A 16300-nucleotide genomic window follows, 5' to 3' on the forward strand; every position below is an offset into this window, starting at 1 on the left:
AACACTTAAAAAACACATCCTAGATCTAAATGAATGAAATATTCTTATGAAATACTTTGCTCTTTACACAGTTGAAAGTGCTGACAACAAAATCACACAAAAATGATCAATGGAAATCAAATGTCTTAATCCATGGAGGTCTGGATTTGGAATCACACTCAAAATTAAAGTGTAAAAACACTCTAGGCTGATCCAACTTTGATGTAATGTCCTTACAACAAGTCAAAATGAATCTGTGTTGCTTCCTGAGTGGACACTATGATTTCACAGAAGTGTGATTGACTTGGAGTTACATTGTGTTGTTCAACTGTTCCCTTTATTTTTTTGAGCAGTATATTTTTTTCACATTTTTGGGAAACTCAAAAAAAGAAGCCAGGTGTTTTTATATTTCTTGCAGTTTTTTTTTCCTTTCAAGAATCACCAGTGAATCAACCCTTTTCACACACCAACAGATTTCATGCCCCCTTTCACTACATTCTTTAGATCTTCTCATTGGTGTTCCTCAAGACTTCCTGCAGAAGGGGCTCCAGTCCCAGGGTCCTTCTACCAATGAATTCACCGTTCTGCAGCGCTGCTTCCGGTCTTTCCATCGCTACCTTCTCCAAACCGTACGGAATTGCTGGTCTCACCGCTATCTTGTCCCTTTCCTTCTATTCCTGATCTTCTTTTATCCAGTAGCACCCTTGACACCCTTCTCCGCCCGCTTTGACCTGTTTGAACCTGTTTCTTCACGTCTTTTCCACGTCGCTCTGGACTGTCGACCCTAAGCGCTCGAACTTGTCCTCCTTCTCGATCTCCACTCATTCACGCGCATGTATCATCTCGCTGAGGCCGACCTTCTCTGGATGTTCCTCCACCTGTTCCCTGCTCTCACTACAGCTCACAATGTCATGTTAGCCTGTCCATCACCACTGCGAAAGTTTTCTATTCCTTGCAGGTGGGACGCTAAAAAGTAGGGTGTGTATCACTGGCATCAACAAAGTGTGTGATCCACTTCTGGTGTGGGTTCCTGTGGCAGAACGCGAGCCGTGGAACTCTTCCTGGCCGCAAGTTGTGAGGCCACTTGATCAGATCTGAGGATGTTCAGCCATCTGGTTTCCCCTTTCTCACCATCATCTGGACCCTCCTTTCTACGCTGTGTTTTGATGGCCTGGTTTCGTTTCCCTCGCACGCCACCTTTCTCTTTCAACCCGCCGGGGCTACTAGAAATCTAGAAAGTTCAACGAACTTGTCCGTTTGTTGTAAGTTTTTATTCAGACTTAAACATTCCACATTTGAGAAAAAACCTGTTATGTGCTGCGGTTTGCATGTCGGCTGAGTTTTTAAAAAACGGGTCTGGGATTTAGATGTTTACAATGATTTCGTTTGACTTCAATTTTCAAAAGGATGTGTAAAAATACGCTGTACATCAGGGGCCCCGGCTGTTTTGAATAGCGCAGTCACAGGGAAGATGTGAAAGTAGACGGTCCTAAATCAGTGAGGGGAACCGATCAAGCAGAAAAGGAGCTTTGCAAAAGTCGCAAGCGAAACCCATTTCAGTACCTGCGTGAAAGAATGGAGCCACGATGAAAAGCGCGATTGGAACGGAGCCGGTCTGTACCGAGCAGCTTTGAAACTAGTGAAACTAGTATCGCCGTCCCCGACTCTATAGCTACGCGTACTTCACCGGAGAGAGGAAACCTACGTGTAGGTGGATTCGTTTGCTTATCAAACAGTCCAATCATCTCATCAAATGTCACTGGCGAGCGCGTCCGCAACCGGTTCATGTGAGGTTTCTTCCCACCGTCGGCTCAGTATCTGTAGTACGGGCTCCTCGATCGTGAACGCGATCTCCTGGGGAAATGAGAAAACAGCAGCGTTCAGAGAGCTCCGGCGGACACGAGCGCGCCGTCCACAAACCGCCAGAATCAAGTTTATACACTCAGTGGCGGTGTTGCTTTTCAGCCATTTTCTTCTGTTTGTCAAGTAACAACACAGATTGGGTTTGATTCCATTGATCCTGACCGGTCGGACGGCGGCTTCCAATGCTGTTTGCTCCATTTTGTGATGCTTAGAAATGTTATTGTTACTTGAATTAAAACAAATGAGGTTTATCTAAGACCTATTGTTGACTGAAGCATCAGGTTGAACCTGAATGTCTCTTAATACGTGCTAAATCTCTAAGTCAAGGTAAATGAAAGCATAAATAAATCAATCAACGAATGAAAATAAAAATTGGTCATTGTTATCTCACATAAGAGTCGACAATAGAAATCCCACTGGATTCGAGCACATTAATTATGTGTTAGAAGCCCTTCATAAGCTGAAAGCCGCCTTTCTGCCGCCTCGGACTTGAAATCAATGCACCGAAACCAACGACTGGTGTCTCTTCAGAAGTGCGTTGTTTTCGACATACCTTCTGTAGGAACTGGATTCTCTCCCTGAAGGACAGAGGACACAAAACGACGGTCAAAACAAAGGCAAGCTGCGAGGCCTTGGGAGCCTATAAAACTGTCAGAGGCGGCTTAAGACGCTCACAGGATCAACTATATTGGTTACCCGGCTCGAGCACGAAAGCCTACGCGCGGTAAACACTGGACGTCCACGTTGGACTCTCATTAGATCCATATGGCAATCGGCGATAAGAAGCCTAAACTCTTACCATATTTGGAAGGAGAGGGCGAGTTACTCTGGCGCCCGTACTGTCTCTCCCATTCATCCCTCTCTTTCTCCCGCCGCTCACGCTCCCTAAATACGGAGCCTTGGGGTCAGATAGTTGCAACACACAAATACCTGACAGTCCGCTTACGCACAACCTTACTTCATTCGTATCTTGCGTGCCATGGCTCGCAGCTCTCCCTCTCGCTCCTGTACGATAAGCACAAACCAATATGAAGAAACTGGAGAGAACTGTCATTCCTGCTGTTTTTTACACACACACATACACACACGTGCACACCTGTCGTTTGTGTTCTTGCTGTTGGATCTTCACCTGGGCGGCTTTTTTATCCGCCTTGGCTGGGGGACAGAATTACAAACCGTGAACTCCGTGATTTAATGAAAAAAAAAAACAAGACCTGGACAAATGGCAAAACCGTGACTCCCCGCAAACACTCACACTGCTTGTTGAGAGCTTTCTGCATACGCAGCTTCAGACGCTCCTGTGGGGTCATCTTGGCCTGGAGGGGACAGGGCTGTGTTAGCATTGTCTCCCTAATTGACCCAAAAAAAATAATGTGTGTGTGTTGTGTGTTTGAGATAGTGAGAGATCAAAAGGTGGCTTTATGCAAGCTTGATACTATCACCTTGATGAAGGGTGGCTGGTAGGAGTAAAAAGGCCACAGGTAAAATAATTACTGGTGGTGTTTGTTGAGTCAACAAGGACAAACTGGAATCTTCCCGGCTAAACAAACTGTGCGTGTGTGTATGATTAAAAGACGAACAGTTGCATGAGCCTTCTCACTCGTCTAATGTATTTAAATACACAAATACAGTAAAAGAGGTTAGGGGAGAAAAATGGCAGGAGGAGGGGGAGGAGGAGAGCGGGACGGAACAAAGGAAGGAGCAAGTTCAGGTCCAGCTAGTTCATAAAGAGCCAATGGTATTTTATCGGTGACACACCCAACAGTGGGCTGTTTAAACCTGGCCAGGCAAGAAAAACTGCAGGTCACAACAGTGCAGGCAAGTTAAACAAGGGAGAATTATAACCCTCACTCTCATGTCTAAATGTTTCTCCTCTGTCAGGGAGAGGAGCAGTGAGACCAACAATCGGGCCCTAAATAATTCAAAAAACCAGACTACAACGATAATTAATACAATAACCGAGCATGAATATATTGGGTTTTAAATATATCCATGAGCATGCACCTCCCTCATAATCCTTCGGGCAAGAAGAGAATACTCAACCAGCAGAGGAAGCGCAACGCCTTTTACGGCCATATACATTTAAGACTACATCCATGAAAAAAAAAAAAAAAAAAAAAAAATGAATGGACATGCTCATGTCCTGCGCATGTATACATGCACAAATCATTTAGAACAAAAAAACAAACAAACAAAAAAACACACACACATTCGACAAAAATGACCTCCACTTAAATATCCTCATTTACAGCTTGGAAAATGAATAGAACAAGTCATGTTGCTAATAGTAGGAATATGTCCTTTTTGGGGTGGGGGGTCGGGGGGTTAGTCAGCGGTCAACAAAGGCTTCTACATCCCAGCCTGGTGGACAACCATGTCAGCCTGTCAGGGATGAGGGAGGCAAGAAACCCAGCTAGATCATATTCTTACTGACTTTGGCAGCTCCCGTCTCTTTACCACCCGGAGTATCAGGCCTGCGGAGGGAGCACATGAAGACGGTCGGTCGGAGCAAAGACAAACATAAACATCAGCCCGCGGGTCAAAGTGTGTGAAAAGCATCCGGACGCACTGCTTAGAAAAGACTCAGAAGCTCTTTGCACATCTGGATTTCTCATTTTCATCGCAAATCCATGCATTTATTCTCTACGGTTTTGAGTCTTAGCTGACGCGTTAAAACATTCGCTCATTCATTATCTCGACCACCGCCCTCAGGGTCGCTGGAGCCTATCTCAGACGTCACCGGGCCAATGGCGGGGTTTGCCCGGACAGGTCGCCAGCCAGGGGCCGCATATAGACATAAAACTCATTCACATGTCATACAGGTACACAAGACCATTCACACATTGTCTCCAAGCACCCTCCTGTATCTTTTTGGACAGCGTCTGGGAACCGGAGAACGCGGAGGAAACCCACACACGTGTGGGGAGAACATACGAGATTCCGCACAGAAAGGCTGCCCTGTTGGAATTGAACCAGAGATCATCTTGTGGTGAAGCGGAATTGCTGACTACTGCACCACTGCCTATTAACGCATGAAAAAAAAGAAACATTTGATTTGGACGTTTCACTCGCACTGCTTACTTTCTTAGTTTGTCAATGACAGTGGCTGTAGAGAGCTGAGCTCCTCTGTGAGCCGGGGAGGGAGTGTTGTTGAGGCGGCCGGGAGATTCAGACGGACTGCGGCTGCTGCTGTCTCCCCGACGATGGCTTCCGCTGTTCCGCCGGCCCCGCCTCGAGCTGCCCCCCTGCCGCGAGCTGGACCGGGACCTGGCGGCGAAAGAGGGAGCTCGCTGAGCCGCTGTCGCATGAGTTACAAACAAACGTGGATTTCGTATCCGCCGTGAGACGGGCCAGGGCGGCTCCGTACCGTGTTCGTGTTCGTCTCCGCACGGAGTGCCGTCTCCTGTCCCTGTCTCTGTCCCGCGCTCGCTCTCTGTCTCGGTCGTTGGACCGCGACCGCGTTTGCTCACGTCTCCTCCAGGATCCGGATCCTCCGTTCCCTCCTCTGCTCCGCGAGCGAGATCTGGAGCGTCTTCTTGACCGCGAGTGGCTCCGTGAGCGGCGGCCATCTCTTCCTCCCCGTCCGCGCCTCGACCGGCGCGAGCGGGAAGAGGAACGTGACGAGGAGCGTGACGAAGATCGTGAGGAAGAGGACGGGGAACGACTGGAGGACCTTCGTCTCCTGAGCATACAGAGACCCCATGTTAGCAACGACACCAGCCCAGCACCTAGCCTAGCTTCAGAGAACTTCCGCTCCTCGCTTTTTGAAGGTGTTCTGTCCGATCAGATTTGGGTTAGACTCGCTAAGAGGATTGTTCTGCCATCGTCTTTCATGCACAACTGTGTCAAGCTAACCATCCAAGCAGTTATACTTGGCACATGCAGTAGGACTACGTCCTTCTGTAATAATCGTACGTCGACTCTCTCAAAACGAATACACCTCCCCTACACAATAACCACTTTTTGTGTCTGCCTGTCATTAGAATTTTTGGCTGCACTTCTTTCAATGATCAAGATAATGACATTAAGAGAGAGTAACCAATGAAAAGCCAGGAAGAGGGAAAGTTACCGACCGGGAGCCCCTGCTATGACCTGCAGGGTGCTGCAAGTTGGACGGGGCGTGGCCAGAGTGAGGCGCAGTTGTTTGTGCTGCTGCCGCCGCCGCCGCCGCTGCCGCCGCCGCCGCCACGGACTCGTCGTCGCTGCCTCCGAAGCTGGTGATGAAGGTGATCTTCTCTGGACCCGGAGACCGGGACCTGGACCGGGACTCAGAGCTGGACTCTGACTCTGGTCTGAGAGAGCAGAATTTAAAAAAAGTGAAATTACAAAATAAATAAACAAATCACAAACGATTGATTAAAAAAAAGAACAGAAACATATATCAGTTAAAAGGATTGTGAAAAGATCCCACTTACCTTTTGTAAGGGTCGTACGTTGGGCTATCTCTTCTGGCATAGCTGAAACATGAAGATCGCGTTTAACTTTTTTGTTCAACTGTGTTTGTCTATGTTGTGACTGCGAAAAAAAGCCAACAACCTAGGGCTGTCAGACCTAAGTTAATCTAGGTCAGTTTCAACGCAATTAATGCAGGTGCAGCAGTGCACAGTAACGCAAAATCCCACAATTTTGCTCATTGTTACAGACTGAGAACTCCAAAAATGCTATCTCTCAGAACCAGCTCCATCAACATGTATAGTTTACAATGTATCGGCCTCTCAATTGGAAGTTTGGGTGCAAAAAAAAAACCTCTAAAACAGAACAGCCATCCAGGAAGAAGTTTGTCATTTCACCAGAGCACTTTCAGCTTCAAGTACGACATCAAGGCAAAGCATACATTAGCTTCAGATTCCTCTACAAGGACTTACACCAACCACTTTTCCTTGTGAGAAACTGTTCTCAGTCGTATGTAACATTATATGTAAGCGGTCAGCTGCACACTCCGACAAGGTAAACAAGTTAGTCTGCCTAAGCTGATGGCCAAATGATGAGTCAGAGGGACTCATTTATATGGATATTTGTTTGACGCAAGAAAAAAAAAAAGGTCTGGTAAATATGTTGCGGTTGGTATATTTCATGTTCTTCTTGTGTTTGCATTAACTTGAATGGCCCAATAAAAACAAAATATATTTTTAAAATCAAAGTTTACCTGGGCGGGCTGATCTGTCGCCCTTTTAGCCTCTTCTCTCTGAACTCTCTCCTTTGTCGACGAGAACGACGTCCCTGATCAAAGCAGTCATTTCAGAAGCTGTGAGCCGACACATGACAAGCATTCTGAGGCAGAAATATTTCTGTGCTTACAGAATACATGGCCTTCTCAGCCTCCAGGGCCTTGGCATGCTTGATGGCCTCCACTTCCTCCTTGTCTTTCCTCAACATCCTGATAAATAGATAAATAACAAGTTCAGCTGTGTGACAAAAATTGTGTGAATGGCACAAATAAATGAATTCAGGAAAGGCTGAATCAAAGTCTACTGCTTGGCCCAGAATTTCTGATGACAACTGAATTAATGTAAACCCTGTGCAATGTCGCAAAACACTAGTGTCAGAATGACAATTTAATTACAAGTCACTGAGTTATTGCAGAGCTTATTGACTCTCAAGTTACACAACCCAAATGTGCAACTACTTGAAAACAATGCTGTAAATGTAATAAAGGTATGGACTATAACTATCTCTTACCTTGAGCTTGTTCATGACCTATCATTAGGTTTGATGAATTACAGTTAAATTAAATTACAGGAAAATTTGTTTTCCTACCAAATGGTGACGATGCTTTATTTTAGCTAAAAAAAAGACACGTTGATTGAAAAGTCAGAAAACTACCTGACAAAGTCTCCTTCAGCCATTCCGTATGGAGTTGCAATTTTGTTGAGATCCAACACTTGCTCTTGGTTCAGCTCGTCCACATCAACCTCCACATCTATGACAGCACAACACACACAGATGCAGACATCCTTTTTAAAGATGTCACTGAGCATTCATGGAGACTTCTTCATTAAGATCTCTGCACATTTCAGCATCACGTCCTCTTTCTGGGCATGAATCTTCCCATAACTATAATTTGGTAGAAACTCCATCTACTCACCAATATCAGGTATACCCTCATCTTCTTCTGATTCACTATTCTCTGAATTGTCATCATCTTTATCGGACTGGGGGTCAGGCTCCGTCACAGTGCTGTCTTCATAAGTATAACCAATGGAGGCCTTCTTCTCTGCCAGCCTGCATGAAATCAACCATTCATGAATTTGTGAAAAAGAGACTCTGGCAAACTAGACCCGATGAAAGAGTCAGATTAATTATAAACAATGTACTTTTTCTTTTCATCTTCGTTTGGTTTTTGCAGGCCGCCGTAGAGCTCATCCAGGTAAATCTGGTACAAACACTGCTCCTCCGAGACTGCGGGGGGAAGGTGGGGGAAAATTATTGGATCAGCGGGATCACGATGCCAACACTGGACAAATGATTGGAGAGTGATGCAATATGCATTCAGCTGTTAACATATAATACCTATAAGCTATTATAACCACTTGGTGTCGACACATCAATGTTGTTTGTGGACAAAATACTTACTATTTGCAAAGTCATTTTGGACTAAGCCTCTGTAGCGTTCGTAATTGCATTTTCTCTCCTCCATCTCCTGCTCTGGGGTACTGGGTGTGAAAGCAACATAAATAAAGTAGTTACAAGGCTGTAAGGACCATGACTTCAATCCATTTCGGGTTTGGGAACAATTTCCATTTTTTTTTCAATTTCCTGAAAATTGATTTTACAATGACTGATGTTTATTTTTTGAGATTACGGTTTAACAGTACTGGTTATAGGTGAATGATTTCTGTTCGCGGTTCTTTAAAATCCACTCAGTAAAGGAATAAAACATAGGAATGCAGCCTCTGCCATCTTGTGGCCCCTCTTTGAACTGCAGCATTTCCTCTCAAACAGCAGCAGGTGCCAGCCAAGTACTTGAAAAATGTTGTCATTTGTCATGTTCCTGGAGACTGTGTACCAGAGGGACATGCAAAAAGGCGTGGGTGAAAAGAACTGAAATGCTAATTATCGCAATAAACCTGCCAGTGATTATGAAGGTTGTTAATGAATACTTTATCAATTTTATCCCACAGGAGGGGCATTTTGACCCAGACGCTTCTCTGAAAAAGAAAATGCCTGAAGAATTCAAGGAAACGTGTAAACAGACCAACCTTGTGCAAACTTCTCTCTTTAAAAATGCATAGATCATTGGGCTCTGTTTCAACTTATTCAAAAGAAAAAATGTGAAGACCACTTAGTTTATTGAGCTGCTGCATGCACTGTATCATTGGTGATATATTGTAAAACTATTGTAGTATGGTATTATATAAAGGTTCTTGAAACCTCAAGCACAAATCTGCATTAAATATCTGTGTCCTCCCTGAGAGGCAGGATAAGCCAATGAGGTTCTGTTTTCCGTATGGCCTGATTTTACAATATAAAAAAACAAAACAACCCGACAATAAATATACTGGGGGGTTAACTGCATTGAACACTTACGGAGTATTAAGGAGTGGAGGGGTGTAGGTGGGGATGTAGTCCAGGTGAGCTCTTACGTCAAACCTGTCAATCATGTTGTTGGCATCTCCCTGCCATGGCATCCTGTCGTCAAGGCAAAGAACGCAATGATCAGTAAGGTCTCATAGAAACCAAGCATCTCGTTTGCGTGCGTAAAAACATAAATGAATTTTGTACAGCAGCAAGTCAAAGACTTATAAGAGGAAATTAGCAATGCTGAGGTGGGCTTTCCATGATTTCCATGATTAAGCTACAGTTCAAAAAGGCTAATTGTCACGTGCGTTTAGTGTAGTTAAAATAACATGAGGTACAAAGGATGTGGTCTCAAAACAAGTTCATTTTCCAACACTGTTTTAAAGTTAAAATGATGAGTGGTAAAGCTACACTTTGCGAATAGCAGGATTGACAATATTATGTTTTAATTAACAACTTTTGCAGGAAAGATGGATCATATTCATGGCAGACAGAAAGAGTGGACTACAATCAGGTAAGGCAAACAAACAGGTGTACAGTTAAGTTCAACTGGGGTAATACCTGTGTTATAGGGCAAGTTTCAAGAACCAGGAATGAACATTTAGACCAAAAAAAGACATCTAAGTTGCAACTTCACTTGCCAAAACAACTTACAGGACAAATGGACCCATTAATTTAATTCATCACAATGTAATTCATCATCACAATGACAGACATCCATTATTTTTCTCTCACATGTTGATGGGGCTCTCTGCAGCCAAAGCAACAGCAGGATCCAGGTGGATCTTGTAGGCCCGCCCATGAACCTGAAGGAACTGAGCTGGATCTTTTTTCTGTGGACACAAAAGTAAAGAATTACTCACACATTACCCCTCAAATATTTACATCGTAACGTAATGAGGTACAATAGTAAGCTATTTGAATGAATATTTATAGTGTTACCCTGAATTTAAGCAAGAGGACAATATACGCTGCCTGCCAATATACGGGTAAAAGCATTTGAGTGGGGATTCTCTTTGACCCAATTTAGTTCTCAGCCTAAAATGAATCAGCGGATTGGCCTGACATCCGAACAGCGGTGTTGACAGTTTAGTGATGAAAACCCAAACTCGGGAGACTTTCTATGCTTGCACGAGTCGATTCCATTTTCTTCAGAACAAGACACCAAAATCGAACATCCAGGTTATTACAAGTTATAAGCCTTTGTAGACAGGTATTGGATATGGATCTTTCCTCCATGTACACAGAAAGCGGCTGTCATAAAATTAAGGTCAGATATAGACAAAAGGGGGGGGAAGCTTCAAAATTGGTGAATCAAACCGGTGGGGATGTCACAGCTTATTTGGCCTCAAACATTACCCTGATTCAACAACTGCAATGTGAAAAACTGTGAGATTTCTGGTGCAAAATCATAAAAATAGGCTTAAATAATACTCGGCTGAATGGTAAAATCTCTTACTATCTTCTCGTAGTACTCTCGACGGCGCTCCCCTCGCCGCTTGTAGTCTACCATCATGCCACGGAGCTTGCGCTCATGTTTGCGGGCCTCCTGCCACATGACGGCGCCGCTGGGGGTGGGGGCGCGGCGGGGCACGGCTGCTGCAGGGGAAACACAATGAAAGAAAACAAAAATGGCATAAAACTGCACAGCACAGGGAATGATGTTGATATTCAGTAAAGTGACTCGAGTAGCATGTTGCATTTTAAACTAGGATAGCTTAAATTTTTTTTTTGATGAGATTCCTGCGCCATACAATAATCTTTAATTGATTCTCAGGGTAACTCAGCATTGCACAGTTAATAAGCCAAAATATGTTTACATATTTTTATATATTATACACGTTACATAATTTAACCCCCCCACAAGCCACAAACTGTTAATGCAAGTTTTGGGTTGTAAGAGAAGCCAGGCAGCACATAACCGAAACTGGATTCTTTTTTAATTAAGTTGAAACACAGATATTTTTAATCTATCAAGCTGGAATTGATATTGGCACCCTTACAAAGGCAAATAAGGAGCTTGACAGGCAAACAATTCTGCAGGACTAGCATGAAGGCAACAGTTTTAAAGCCAAGGTATACGTGCAATTCATATACTGAGGAATGTCTGGTATTATAGACGCGACACTAACGCTTTTTTTGGCCATAAATAATATATTGAACTCTGGTGACGGTATAGGAAATAAAATTTTTATCGGACACGTTACAAATTACAATTCAGAACATTAAACAGCCAATACGGCTAATTTTAGAAACAATTTTAGTTTTGGCTTACAAATTAGCAGCTAAAGACCTCCGAGCCGAAGGGCCGGGCATAGCATGGTAAAAGCGTCTATCTAATTCCTACTTGCTATAGAAGAAATATGTAAACCTTCAACTTTCTATAGCGGGTCTCATTCTGGTATAAACGAGTCTACTAGAGCTCCTATTTTCAAGTCACCGCGGAGTTTTCACACTTCTCCTGGACCAGACATGCCGTTCGTGGACGGCCTCAGTTCGGGAGGTAGCCTAGCATAGCCTAGCTTAGCCCAGATTAGCTTCCTGACGTTAGGCTAGCCTGCCCTGCACAGACATGACAAAAAGCGCTTGAACTACAACCGCGTCAACAACTGCATCAAACGCAGCAACGCGGCGTATTTAACTTCGTATTCAAAACAATTATGTACCAGTTTTGATGTGCACTAATACAAACTGATGTTTTCGGTCAGCAAAAGGCGATGGCGCACGCCTTCTTCTTCTCCGGCAGTTCTTCTTTGACTTTAAACAACGATTGATACATCGCCATCTGCTGCACCACCAGTGCAACTACACAAGCGCTGAAGATGACTTCCTCTTCTTCTTTTCCTTTCGGCTTTTCCCTTCAGGAGTCGCCACAGCGAATCCACCTCCTCCATCCAACCCTATTCTCTGTATCCTCCTCTCTCACACCAACTACCTTCATATCTTCTCTCACTACGTCCATAAATCTTCTCTTTGGTCCTCCTCTAGACCCCCAATTCTAGCATCCATCGACAATATATTGACTGTCCCTCCTCTGTGCATGACCCAACCAACTCAGTCTGGCTACTCTGACCTTCTCTCCAAAACATCAAACATGTGCTGTTCCTCTGATAGTAATTCCTGATCCTATCCATCCTGGTCACTCCCAAAGAGAACCTCAGTATCTTCATCTCTGCGACCCCCAGCTCTGCCTCCTATCTTTTCGTCATTGTAACTGTTTCTAGTCCACACAGCATCGCTGGTCTCACCACTTTTACGCCTTTCCTTTCCTATCATTCTGGGTGATAGTTTCACCACCCCCTTTTATAACACTTATTTTCAACCAATGTTTGAATTTAATGGCCGTAACATGACATTTTTAGATAACAGGATTTCATTGTGAAAGCCCTAATGTCTCATTGAAAAAGATGGGCGCAGTAAACATAGAAGCAGAAATGGTGACAAAACTCAGCATTCTGTGTTCTGTATTGTGTTTGCATGTCTGTTGTTGCCACAAGATGTCTCTGTAATGTAGCATTGGCTTCCAAAACTTGTACCTGTGAATTCTTCATCACCAATCTCTCCCCTGTATAAATCATTTGCTCCATCCGGTGGTATTAATTTAGTAAAAGGGACTCACCACTGAGATATGAATCAGCTGCAGGCTTGATTTAAGAGATGACATGTTAAGTCAAATGTTTCCTTGATGATCCCATATTTGAATCATTATTTCAGACAGACTCAATGTTTTCCAGTCGAGGAGATCTTGATGAAATATAGATATTCACTCTTTAAGTCCAGGCTGGATAACGGCTGCAAACATGAAGGGAACTGCTGCATCGAGGTAACCATCAGCAGAACGTCTTCATACCCGTGGATCTTTATGGAGCGGTAGACTGATGGGGACCAGAAAAGCCTGTAGATCAATGTGTGACAGAAAGTCAGGGAGGCTTGTGAATCACTGGCAGGTGCTTCAGGTAACATCAAGTCAAGCTTGGGGTTTATCAGAAGCCTGTCACCTGTGGCTTCTGTTTGCAACACTGTGCAGCAGGTAGTGATTATTTTTCTACTTGTCATTTGCAAAGTCAGGGTCGTTACTTTGGATATCCAGGAGCAAACCGCTCTTTGGAAAGCTTTCCATCTCCTCTGCACAAAGTCAATACAAAAATGTTTTTGCTTTAGACCCGTATGGGAAAGTCTTGAATTTATGATTCTAACTGCTTGGAGTAGGTGAAATTGCTATGATGAGAAAACATCAGAGAATCCAGTTGAGATCCATTTTCTTAACTGGATAATACACTATGGTGTAATAACATGTTGAGTTTTCCCTCGAGGGCGCACACACACACACACTCTCTCTCTCGGTTATTTATTGTGTTCCGCCTGTGCTACTTGAGAGTTTTGCTGTGGCCATACAGTCCAATCCTTGATCCACACTGTCTGCTGCAGTCAGAGCAGGTGAATCCACAGGCTGGGGTTGTAGAGGAGGAATTATTTTCTTCTGTTTATTACGACCTCTGGGTGGAACGTCCGGATAGGTGTGGTTCCCTATCCAGGATGTTCTGAGTGGACAATTTTTAGGGCACCTTTCCTAGGTCCCTCCCCAATCGGGGTTAGCAGTGTGGCTCCTAAATAGGGCTGCGTAGACGCACAGGGGTCCACCGGGAGCAGCTGCCTCTCAACTCTAGTTGTTGACAACCATCGACAGCCCTTATATTTATATTTCTTCGCTGCAGGGGGGCGTAATCCAGTGATTTAGAGGCATTTGGGACAGAATCAATGTTTTTTAGCTGTGGAAATCTTGATGAAACATAAATATTCACTTTCTAAGACAAGGCTGCTTTTCAGAAGTACCAACCATTGGTGCTTTTCTGTCGGGGTGTGCTCATTCAGCCTTTTGTAAATAATGGGGAAATTTGTCTCTTCCTCAATACTTTCATATACCGGGAGGAATGTTCGGTCACAAAGATGCAGCGTCCTGCACCACACCCGCTCCTAAAGAGAGTGTTCCCATACCGGGAGTCGAACCCGGGCCGCCTGGGTGAAAACCAGGAATCCTAACCGCTAGACCATATGGGACCATGTGTTGGCCCAGAAGCACCCACAATGCTCTCGGGAGAGGTTGAGAGGTGCCAGGGCGTATCCACGAGGGTGGGCCTGCACAATAAATCTATGGGGCCCACTGCTATTCCCAGATCTGGATCCAGGAATCTTGGTGACGGAGAGGCTTTGGATTGGCAGGAGAAGACTGATGCATGAGTTGCCAACGGCAGTTCTGAAAGTAAAAGGTAGCAAGCAGAGAGGAAATAAGCATGCACCTTCCCTGTAACTACTGCACTAGATGCGTCACAACAGCCTTTGTTCAGACACACACACACACACACACATGCGTAATGCACAGCGGTTTTCTTGTTGGTATGGTTACCTGTTTTGGCGAGCACTCTATTGTGGTTTTAGTGAAGCGTCTCTTCTTGATAGCGTGTCTTGAATGCTTGCCTCTGCCGCCCTCACCCTGACAGCCTCTTGTTCTGAAAGCCCCGGAGGTTGACTCTCTTTTTGTGCAGCCTCTGCCGCTGACAGCCATGTTTAAGTGGTGTCCATCCATCCGTTCCATTCAGGTGAACACAGCAGTCCCAGAACGTCCTAGGGGACCGAATATCTATATAATCATCCTAAGTCTTGAGATCTGACTTTATTTTTGACGTCTCAGGGACACTTTTTGGGGAATTTCTTGACACACGGCTTGGATTCAGGGGGAGAACCGGATCAAATGTGGTGGGGAAAGGCCAAGGTCACCGTGAGCTCACCCCCCGTCCCCGTTCTCATGAATGCAATATTTTTAGGGACCTCCGGAAAAATGTGGAGAAAAATGCCCTCCTGGACTCGAGGGTGACCAGATGAAAAATCGGAGGTCAAAAGTTGAATTTAAGGTTCGACATGATCCCAAAAAAATCACCTAGTGTACAAAATGTCAGATGGCTGTCAGAATAAAAAGCATCGCGGCTCGATGGCTCGTGCACAGCCAACCCTTCGCCTCGGTCTCTTGCTCTCTGTTTCCATAACAGCTCTAAGGTTAATGTTCGAAACTTTCATTTCTTCATACTGAGGCGCGGCATCCTTTCTAATCTTTCTAATCTGTGACCGGGGGGAGGTTTGATGGCAGGTGTAGCACGAGTCGTATCCAGCTGTGTGCACATGCGTGAGTATGTGTACGTGTGCACCATTACATTTCCTCTTTCTCGGGGTGGTGACAGGAAGCCGTGTTTCCCGGCTTTCAGCCGACGCGCAGACAAAAAGGTTACATTTGTCACATCCATTTAGCCATTTGCTTTCTCGCCGTGACCTTGCAGTCGCTCCACCCGCTCCGACACACGAATCCCTTTCCTGTCATGGACTGCCACCGGGTTTATCATTAACATATCTGCGATATAGTTCACCCATGTGATGAGCTCAAGGGCTAAGGTTGCAAAATGTTGCAGTTACTTAACACGTTTTGCCAGAAACTTGACTCTTGTTCCATCCGAAAGGCCAAATAAGTGTCTTGCCATTTTTTTTTTGCTTGCATGGAAAGCATTACTGTCTCTTAATATGTGCCAGACGAAGATAATAAGAGCAAAAGTCCTCGTGCTTTCATCGACCCACTGACCTATAATAGCTTTTTATCCATGTGGTCCATCGTGGAACATCCTCCCTGGGCCTGAAACAATGATACCGCCGAGAAATCTTGTCATAACACACATCACATACATACGCTTTGAGAGGACACTTGTTGATATAACAGATTCCTTTCCACTCATCCCGGCCTTAATCGCTACTAAAAGCCCTAAACCTATCCCTGACCTTTGAGGAATACTTCTGTCATTATCTTCCGACCCCCAGCTGAGTGAAAGCGGGGCGAAGTTATTTAGTCCATAAAACACTCCCGGAGTTTCCCAGGAAATCATATTCCGGTTTAATCCGA

At 44.7% G+C, this 16300-nt stretch overlaps 1 protein-coding gene and 1 non-coding gene across 3 annotated transcripts; both read right to left on the minus strand.

The window, feature by feature from the left end:
- Positions 1-1231: 1231 nt before the first annotated feature.
- clasrp (CLK4-associating serine/arginine rich protein) lies at positions 1232-12107 on the minus strand. Of its 2 annotated transcripts, none has more exons than XR_015107466.1 (21): positions 12027-12107; positions 10820-10959; positions 10096-10193; positions 9370-9471; positions 8416-8495; positions 8157-8241; positions 7928-8064; positions 7666-7762; positions 7141-7219; positions 6989-7062; positions 6258-6299; positions 5916-6134; positions 5210-5524; positions 4924-5109; positions 4273-4316; positions 3098-3158; positions 2939-2997; positions 2801-2847; positions 2642-2727; positions 2396-2420; positions 1232-1833 (listed from the first exon to the last, which is right to left on the minus strand). XR_015107466.1 is itself a non-coding variant. In XM_086164607.1 (21 exons), the coding sequence occupies exons 2-21, from the start codon at positions 10916-10918 to the stop codon at positions 1791-1793; spliced, it is 1974 nt and encodes a 657-aa protein (XP_086020733.1). In that variant the 5' UTR covers positions 10919-10959; positions 12027-12107; the 3' UTR covers positions 1232-1790. The 2 variants fall into 2 exon arrangements, 1 of the variants encoding a protein (XP_086020733.1); XM_086164607.1 differs by having other exon boundaries at positions 4277-4316.
- Positions 12108-14346: 2239 nt separating this feature from the next.
- Positions 14347-14418, minus strand: trnae-uuc (transfer RNA glutamic acid (anticodon UUC)). The gene has a single exon. It is a non-coding gene; the product is annotated as a tRNA-Glu (tRNA).
- Between the last annotated feature and the right edge of the window lie 1882 nt (positions 14419-16300).

Source organism: Fistularia commersonii, chromosome 18 (assembly GCF_037954325.1).
Source record: "Fistularia commersonii isolate RoL2024-O1a breed Wild chromosome 18, RoL_Fcom_v1.0, whole genome shotgun sequence".
In the NCBI taxonomy this organism is placed as follows: domain Eukaryota; kingdom Metazoa; phylum Chordata; class Actinopteri; order Syngnathiformes; family Fistulariidae; genus Fistularia; species Fistularia commersonii.

Bases quoted from the DNA above. Each gene is read 5' to 3' on its own strand.
- clasrp (XM_086164607.1), bottom strand. From the start codon at position 10,918: ATGTGGCAGGAGGCCCGCAAACATGAGCGCAAGCTCCGTGGCATGATG. The intron at 10,194-10,819 runs GTAAGAGATTTT...TTGTGTCCACAG, and splicing joins GAGAGTACTACGAGAAGATA to AAAAAAGATCCAGCTCAGTT. The intron at 2,848-2,938 runs GTGTGCACGTGT...CTTATCGTACAG, and splicing joins AGCAAGAACACAAACGACAG to GAGCGAGAGGGAGAGCTGCG.